The 9,533-nt window shown below is 38.4% G+C and overlaps 2 protein-coding genes across 3 annotated transcripts in view; both read right to left on the reverse strand.

The window, feature by feature from the left end:
- Positions 1-5,124, reverse strand: part of LOC103137952 (tripartite motif-containing protein 16-like) — a 6,418-nt gene extending 1,294 nt beyond the window's left edge. The window contains exon 1 of one of the 2 annotated variants that reach the window (XM_007551974.2): positions 4,331-5,124. In XM_007551974.2, coding sequence (XP_007552036.1) covers positions 4,331-5,106 — 776 coding nt within the window. In that variant the 5' untranslated portion in view covers positions 5,107-5,124. The remainder of the gene's footprint in view (positions 1-4,330) is intronic. The other variant, XM_016671505.1, reaches the window with a different exon arrangement.
- Positions 5,125-8,544: 3,420 nt separating this feature from the next.
- LOC107836235 (tripartite motif-containing protein 16-like) overlaps positions 8,545-9,533 on the reverse strand; it is a 1,934-nt gene continuing 945 nt past the window's right edge. Inside the window, exon 2 of the mRNA XM_016671509.1 lies at positions 8,545-9,508. Coding sequence (XP_016526995.1) covers positions 8,790-9,508 — 719 coding nt within the window. The 3' untranslated portion in view covers positions 8,545-8,789. The remainder of the gene's footprint in view (positions 9,509-9,533) is intronic.

Genomic DNA, 9,533 nt, shown 5'->3' on the forward strand with positions numbered 1-9,533 from the left:
GTCTCAAAGATGGTGATGGATATGAGATGATCTGTCCAAGCAGAAACAGGAAGTGAGATTTTTGAGATGCATGAAGGAAACAGGTGCAGAGGGCAAACAGAGAACTTCAGAAAGTTCAGTTCTAAAAAACAAGGGAGTTCATCTGAAGGTTGAGGCCAACCAAGACGCAGATGTGTGGGCTGCTGACATGTACACGACCAAAAAGCGGAATTGAAAGAATTGAGTAGTTGCTGAGAAGAATAAAAAGACACCAGACAGGAGGATCAGGGTTCTTTGTTCCACCACGTTCATCATAATTATGAACAGAAGGGAAAATGAATTATAGTTTTCAAATTCTACTACAAATAAAACTCAGAAAAGTGTGTTGCACACATTTCTATTCACTCCTGCAGTTTATTCTTCTCTATTTACTGACTAACAGAGGGAACCTGTTTGCTCTGTTTCTGGCCTCACAGGTTTGTTAGAGAAGATTGGAGAACAAACAGCATCAAGAAGGAGAAGTTTAAAACAGGTTTAGGTTAAAAGATAAAAACTTTGATTTGCATTTAGTGAAGATCCATGTTCATCTGGCTTCTCTTTCTCACTTTGGGCTAAAGTTGAACTGATTCATGCTTTATGTTCTCAGCGGTCAGAAAGCAGAAACACTTCACATTTCTCTGCCTCTCTTTTAGACTCTGTCCTCTTCACAACATTTATGTTAACATAGCAAAGTAATAATTAAGTAAATTATCACTAAACATTTGCTTAAATCAGGAAATACTTTGAAGAAATAAACTTGTCCTGTTCTGGTATTAGAATGAGACAGAGGAGTGGGACATTGTTGGGCCTTTTCATTTCACTGTGGGATTTTGATTTTATGAAGCAGTGGTGCTTAGAGCCAAAAACATATTTAATCAAAATCATAATTGTTAAGCTAATAAATAAAACAAATTACTAATATTTCCACAACATTAACAATATTACTGCATCTTCTTGTTCCAGCTGCTGCATTTCTGCATGGAGCTAAATCTAAATCATGACCTCCAGTGAGGTCTACAGGGAGTTAAATATATGATAAATAATTTATTAAAAGATTGGAAAAAGAAAATCTGGTAGGAACTGCTTAATATCTAAGGGTTCTTTGTTTCCCAACCTGTCATCTCCTTCATATCTGTCTTGTTTATAGTGGAACCAACACTTAGCATAGAGGCATGTAAGTAGTTTGACTGTCCACTTTCATAAATACAAGAAATTTCTGTAAACTGTAAAATGTGAAAAAATAATATGAAGACTAAAATTTATTCTCATAGAAATCCAGAATACAACACATAAAAAAAAATCTGAGATTCACAATAAAGACACAAATACAGACATTATCACACCAAAAAAGAATTTCATTCAAATAGATTAAAACAACAGTACATTGATTCAGCAAAACTAATAATTATGAAAATGCCATTGACGTCAGTAAAAACTAATTAACGCAGCTGTCCAGTAGGGGGCAGCATCCCATCAGCAAGGGAGATAAACAGTGAACAAACATGACATTTTATTCTGAAGTTTCTCCTCGTAAAACTCACTAGACATGAAATCAGCTCAAGTCCAATATTTTAACGATACAATAATATCTGTTCTATCATGTGTGTCTCTACAAAATGTGTTCAAACAAGAACAGGAACTTGTTTTACTTCAACTTGAGGAATAATTTTTAATTTTGTTGCTGAGTTTACAGTTTTTGCTGCTATAATTACTCAAAAAGTATTTTTTTTAAGATTATACATTTAAGAAACTAATCAATTACTCAAGATTAAAATAAACGTATTTTCTAAACTGTAATCAATTATTAATGTCTTGGTTTAATCTATTTAAGTTGACAGAATTCAGCTGTGTCATTATAATTGTCCAGGAAAACTCCAGCCAGCAGCGGCCGAGTGAATCTGGTCTGGACTCTGTGGATCAGAGTCATGGATTCAGAGACGCTGCAGAACAGCTCACCTGCTTCATGATCCAGGTACACTCCGACTCTGGAGGAACGAGGAGCTGAGATGGAGGTTTTGATGTTGTTGTGCTACAATTCATATTTTTCTGTACAACAACACTGGTCATATTTTAGCACTTTAGCTAGTTAGATAATTAAAAACTGTGGTCTGTTCGGGTGTGTCCTGTTTGCTGCTGCTTTGATTAAAGTGTTTAGTGTTTGGATTTGTTCCAGGTGGCAGGTCCAATTAAATCAGAATTGATTTAATTTCTGTCTATTGCCATCAAATTAAAATGTGGTTTGGCTGAAACAAAGGTGCTACAGCTCCACCTCTTCTACACTAAACTTTTATAACAAATACAATACATGTGTGTATTGTATCTGTTATATTTTATCTGTCAAGGGACAACAGATAAAAATCTTTTTTTTAATTGTTGCTGATCTTTATTATTTGGGCATTATTTGATTCAAATAAAAAAAAACCCTGAATCTTTCATGGTTACTTTTAAAATGTACGACTTCTTGAGCAGTAAATTTAACAGTCTTAGAGTAATTTGTAATTTCTTGTTTCCACTGAGTGTTACAACATGGATTGGTTCAGTTCTGTTATTTTATCGGCTCCCATTGTAAAAGTAGCTCAAACATCCAACCGTTCCGCTTCTTCACTTCCTCCTCTGTGCTGAGAAATGTTGATGCTGTGTGTCGTTTTAGCTAAAAATTCTGTAGTTTTTATTTTTATTTTTTACTGAAATTAATTGAATAAAACCCGACTTCCTTAAATCTGATTTCCCCTCAAGGTCAGGATTATTTGTCTTGTGTCTTTGTTTAAAAAGTGACAATAAAATCCATGTTCTGTTTAGGTGTATGTTTGTAAAAGCTCACTTGGAACGTAATAGTTTAGTTTAAAATCTAAGTGATGATTTACTGAAAAAAAACAAAAAAACATCTTACAAAATAGAGATAACTAGAAAAAGTGGAAACAGTAAAAGTACATGAAAAAATATATTTTTTATTATTCAGCACAAACTATTAGAAACTAAATATGAACAATGTGATTTAATTCATTCATAAAGTGCAAAGTATGATGAACCTGTGATGTAACAACATAATCTTCCAGTAGGTGGCAGTGTAACCATTTCTATAGAGAATCATTCAGACAGATCAGAACAGGTCGGTAAGAACAAATATTATAATAAGAAATAACATTAAAATATATTTGGATTCAAACTTTACAATCATCCTTAACAGAACTGAACAGCAAATCAACATAAAAATCAACAAGACATCAAATCAGCTGAAGTTCACAAAGAGACGACGATATCTGTTGTCTCATAACACAAAGAAGAACATGACAAAAAACAAAATGGCTTCACTTTAACAAACTCAGGAATTGTTTCACATTTTATTTGAAAGTTTTGCTATTAAAAGCAACAAAACTGGTGAAAAGAAAGTGGTGACAATTTTTGAAGATGATTTTTTTAGGACACAAATTAATGGTTTTAAGAAAAAGCTTGCAAAAATAAAACAAAACAAAACAAAAGAAAATAAATACTATAGCCTAATTTTGTTTACTTAAGTCTACAGAACTCTGCAGAGTACCCAGTTTCAGAACCAATGCAAACTGCAGCGTGAAGCGGCTCAGTGAATCTGGTCTGGACTCTGTGGATCAGAGTCATGGATTCAGAGACGCTGTAGAAGGACAGAATACCTGCTTCATGGTCCAGGTACACTCCGACTCTGGAGGAAACTGGACCTGAGATGGAGGTTGAGATGTTGTTATGCCAGAATATATACTTGTTCTGTTGAAAGTCTAATGCCCAAGATTTATCATTACTTCCAAATATACTGTCATCTCCTTCTCTGATGATATTTTTGTATGCCACCGATACATAAACTCTCCCACTGCACTCCACCTCCCAGTAACAACGTCCAGTCAGACTCTCTCTACTCAGAACCTGACAGTAATCAGTGAATCTGTCTGGGTGACTGGAATAAGACTGAGGTTGATCCATCACGGTTGCCTTTCTATTTCCCTCTGATAGTAACAGATAGTTATTAGCTGTGTTTGGATCCAGAGTGATTTCATATGAATATTTTAAGAATCCAGCTCTGGTCTTTGGTTCTGGTTCTGACAGTAGAACATCCACCTCAGTGATTTTAAGTGAGATGTTTGTCCATGAGTCTCTCAGGACGTCCTGTAGTTTCTCTCTGAGCTCTGTCACAGCTGCTGTCACGTCCTCAAAGTGTCTCAGAGGTTGGATGTTGATGCTGGATGAGTGTGTCGACTCACTGAGTGCTGGCAGTGAGGGGTAGTTGAGGAGAAACTGGTTGTGATCCTCTGTGTGTGAGAGCTGCTCCAGCTCAGCGTCTTTCCTCTTCAGCTCAGTGATCTCCTGCTCCAGCTTCTCCTGAACATCTTTGACTCGACTCACTTCAGTTTCCTGCTGGGATCTGATCTGCTGCTTCACATCAGAGCTTCTTTTCTGGAGGAGACGGATCAGCTCAGTGAAGATCTTCTCACTGTCCTCCACTGCTTTATCAGCAGAGTGATTGATGTCCTCCACCTCCTGTTGAAGCAGCTTCACATCTTTCTCTCTGTCCTGGATTCTCTGCTGGATGTTTCCTCGTCTCTCCTCCAGCTCTCTCTGCCTCTCAGTCCTTTCTGCTGCAGCTGACACTGTGTCGTAACGAGAGCAGATGTTCTCCTTGAGGTTCTTGGACGGCTTCACCAGCCTGTGGTTCCTTAATTGAGGCTCATCATAATGAGCCTGAAGATGTTTCTCACAGTAAGAGGTCAGACAGACTAAACAGGACTTGATGGCTTTAAATTTTTTTCCAGTGCAGAAATCACAGGCCACGTCTTCATGTCCAGTATAGCGGTGGTCAGCAGGGGCAGCTTGGAGTCCGGTCTTCTTCAGCTGCTCCACTAAAGCTGCTAGGATGGTATTTTTACACAGGTCGGGTCTTGGTTTAAAAGTCCTTCTGCACTGAGGACAGCTGTGGATTCCTCTCCGATCCTCTTCATCCCAGTGAATCTTAATGCAGGTGAAACAGTAGCTGTGTCCACAGGAAGTAGTCACTGGATTACTCAGTAGATCCAGGCAGATCGAACAGGAGAAAGTCTCCTGGTCCAAAAGACATTGCGCCATTTCTCCAGTCAAACTGACTGTGAGTTTCACTTTGTGAGAATATATTCTAAGCTATTGTTTTAAGAAAGAATGTCGTCTGTCAGGTCTGTCACCTACGTATTTGCTACCCCAGCTGTCACTGCTAGGAAGAGGATGAATGTGGAATGACTGGAACTGCATGAAAGCAGGAAGAAGAAGGGGGAATGCCAGACTTACTGTGTGAAAAGACAAATAGCTTAAGGGAAAAACTGATTTTCTATCTGTATTTCCTTCAACCATAAACCTCTATATTGGGAAAAAAGTGTTTATTTGATTTCAGTTCATTGCAGGTGTTGCTTATTTTACAGATCTCAAAAGGGTAAATGTGATAAAAATATTCAGCGGTTTGAAACTCAAAACCCCCAAAAAGGTAAAAATTGGAACAAGTAATGAAAACTCAACTGAGACAACAAGGTAACCATGGAGGACTGACAAACAACACAACAATCTGTCAAAGAGTGTCTGCAGCCAGAAAGAAAGAACTGGGGATTGCCTCAAGAAAACAGCTGAGTGGTTAGAAATGAACTGCAGACATGAGAAAGTCAGAACTGATCCACAGAGGATCAGTTCAACCACCAGGAGAAAATGGTTGAACAAAATAACACAAGAATTAGACATTATTACAACACAACGAAACACACAAAGGAATCAGAATCACATAGTCAGTGCAATACAATACTAAAACCAAAGTGTTAAACAAAACCCAAACTGTTCCAACTGATGACAGATTGCCTCCTCTAAAGGGTCTTCTGAAAAAAATAGATGAAACAGAAACGGGTGGAAAGCCACACAGTACAGAAACAAAAATATTAAAACGCAGGGTACCGTGAAGGATACTACAGGATCAATCAAGGGCGATTATGGTGGAACTCAACATGTTGCAGGATACAGAGATGCAGCAGGGGAGGCTATCCAGAAATCACACTCTATGAATGACCTCTGGGGTCTTTGGGTCTGAGAGACAGGTTTTTGGGCACCAATGATCCACAGGGTAGTGTGCCTTGGAGTCTGTTGAGACAGACAAACAGGTTCTGGAAAATAACTTTGGAGCTCCAAGATCCAGTAAAACTATCTGACTAATGTCCTTTATGCTGCAGAGGCTATTAAGGTAGCTCTCGAAGAAGACCTAGAGGAAGCTTGAGGAATGGCCAAAAGTTTGAGGACAAATAGTTAGCAAATGGCTAAGGCTTGTTAGCCTCAACCCAGTCAAAGAATTCAGGAACAACAAATGGAAGAGGTTTGTCATCTTTGATTTCCTCTTGCAAAGTCTTGCAAAGACTGTTGCAGCAACAGGTTGTTCTTGACACTCTGGGAGACCTGGGAGTTTCAGAGGAAGGTCATCCTCAGCTCCTTCCAGGAGAACAAGGAATTTCCACACAAACCCACTGAAAGCAAAGCGTCTCACAGGCTGGTTGTTACCGACCCCATCAGTGATCAGGGAGATTTAGGTCCTAATAGATTATTTCTGGGATTAACAAGAACTGTTCAGGTAGGAAATCCTTGACTTCCTCTGGGAGCAAATGGATCTTCAGTGGATGGTCACATTCAAGTCTCTCCAGAAGTAGAGATAATTTAACGTCATCATCGATCACCTCTGGCAGGAAATGGAGAGGGGCTTCTTACTCCACCTTGTTTGGAAACACCAGGCATTGAATCCTTGAATGGAAATGTTAATGACTTCATCGGTCCTCTTGCTGAAACTTGAAGGAGGGCAACGTTTTATAAAAATAACAGGTTTTGAAACCTTTAGTGGCCTTAACCTTTCTCTCCTTTTCAGCTTTAACTCATTTTTATGTTTCCTAGTGACTAACATTTTGGAGATATTATATTGCTCTTGTGGAAGATTTCCTTAGTGATTCCCTCTTTGAGGAACGACTGTGAGAGTGAAGACCAGAGTAAAATGCATCATAAAACCTCTGATAAACTCTGCAGCAGCTTCAGAGTCTGGTAGGAAACTTAAAGCAGAGCCGATGAAACATTAATACCAGAGATGTATCAGTTTAATGTTCTTAGAAAATATAATGCTCACACTGACATTTTCACAGTCATCTTCTGCTTACATATTTATTTTTCTTTCAGTCACATAAAAAGAACATCTTCTTTCTTCTTTTTCAGTCATTCATTACTTTCGGTTTTGTCCAAACACACAGAGCTCAGCAGATATGGGGCAAGTTTTCTGCCATATTTTGAGAGCACACATTTTCAGTCTAAAAGCAGGATTACATGTCTTTGGGTCTAAAAACGTTTAGTACATTTGCTTACATTTTCATTTTGAAAGCAAGATTACATGTCTTTCTTCTCAAAACTTGTAATGTTTCTACTCTATGGGGGAATTTTTCTGCCATNATCCTTGACTTCCTCTGGGAGCAAATGGATCTTCAGTGGATGGTCACATCCAAGTCTCTCCAGAAGTAGAGATAATTTAACGTCATCATCGATCACCTCTGGCAGGAAATGGAGAGGGGCTTCTTACTCCACCTTGTTTGGAAACACCAGGCATTGAATCCTTGAATGGAAATGTTAATGACTTCATCGGTCCTCTTGCTGAAACTTGAAGGAGGGCAACGTTTTATAAAAATAACAGGTTTTGAAACCTTTAGTGGCCTTAACCTTTCTCTCCTTTTCAGCTTTAACTCATTTTTATGTTTCCTAGTGATTAACATTTTGGAGATATGATATTGCTCTTGTGGAAGATTTCCTTAGTGATTCCGTCTTTGAGGAACGACTGAGAGTGAAGACCAGAGTAAAATGCATCATAAAACCTCTGATAAACTCTGCAGCAGCTTCAGAGTCTGGTAGGAAATTTAAAGCAGAACCGATGAAACATTAATACCAGAGATGTATCAGTTTAATGTTCTTAGAAAATATAATGCTCACACTGACATTTTCACAGTCATCTTCTGCTTACATATTTATTTTTCTTTCAGTCACATAAAAAGAACATCTTCTTTCTTCTTTTTCAGTCATTCATTACTTTCGGTTTTGTCCAAACACACAGAGCTCAGCAGATATGGGGCAAGTTTTCTGCCATAATTCGAGAGCACACATTTTCAGTCTAAAAGCAGGATTACATGTCTTCAGGTCTAAAAACGTTTAGTACATTTGCTTACATTTTCATTTTGAAAGCAAGATTACATGTCTTTCTTCTCAAAACTTGTAATGTTTCTACTCTATGGGGGAATTTTTCTGCCATAATTCGAGAGCACAGATTTTCAGTCTGAAAAGTCTCCCGTAAGCAGAGGAGGATTTCCTCCCTCTGCTACATTCATTTAAAACCAGTTCAACCAGAAGCCTGAAGCTGTTTACCTGAAATTAACTCAGAGTTTTGACCCATGTACTTAAAAACTGCTTTATTTCAATCTTATGTTATTGAAGTTTTTATGAAATTGGAAATAAGTGACAAACTAATTGAAGCAGTATTGATGTATATAAATGTATTCTCAAGTTTAACATTATAAAAATCAACAACATATGAAAACAATGTCAATAATACCACTATATATGTTGACTTTTGTCAACAACATTTGATCAAAACAGGACAGAATCAAAGAGCTGGTTTCACTCCGTCAGCTACTTATAATGATGATAAACTATTTCAGTGAAAAAGGTCACAGGTAAGAGATGAAACACCAGGAATGAATAAAAAAATCACAGAGAATAAAAGATCAAGACAAGAGTTCATTCTTTCTAAGCTTGCAGAACTCCGCTCTGTGTCCACTGTAATAAAACCTAAAGCCAGCGTGAAGCGGCCGAGTGAATCTGGTCTGGACTCTGTGGATCAGAGTCATGGATTCAGAGACTCTGTAGAAGGACAGAATACCTGCTCTGTGGTCCAGGTACACTCCGACTCTGGAGGAAACTGGAGCTGAGATGGAGGTTGAGATGTTGTTGTGCCAAAAGGTAAAACCATCCTGAGAACAATCTAAAGCCCAAGATCTGTCATTACGTGCAAAATTACACTCACAGCCTTTGCCTGCTCTGATGATGTTCTTGTATGTAACCGCTATGTAAACATGAGTTTCTCTCCACTTCACCTCCCAGTAACAACGTCCAGTCAGACTCTCTCTACTCAGAACCTGACAGTAATCAGTGAATCTGTCTGGATGACTGGAATAAGACTGAGGTTGATCCATCACGGTTGCCTTCCTGTTGTTTTCTGATAGAATCAGGTATTTTTGTGCAGTGTCTGGATCCAGAGTGATTTCACGTGAATATCTCAAGAATCCAGCTCTGGTCTTTGGTTCTGGTTCCAACAGTAGAACATCCACCCCAGTGACCATCAGTGAGATGTTTGTCCATGAGTCTCTCAGGACGTCCTGTAGTTTCTCTCTGAGCTCTGACACAGCTGCTGTCACGTCCTCAAAGTGTCTCAGAGGACGGATGTTGATGCTGGATGAGTGTGTCGACTC

The sequence above is a fragment of the Poecilia formosa genome, unplaced genomic scaffold (genome assembly GCF_000485575.1).
Source record: "Poecilia formosa unplaced genomic scaffold, Poecilia_formosa-5.1.2 Scaffold45, whole genome shotgun sequence".
In the NCBI taxonomy this organism is placed as follows: Eukaryota; Metazoa; Chordata; class Actinopteri; order Cyprinodontiformes; family Poeciliidae; genus Poecilia; species Poecilia formosa.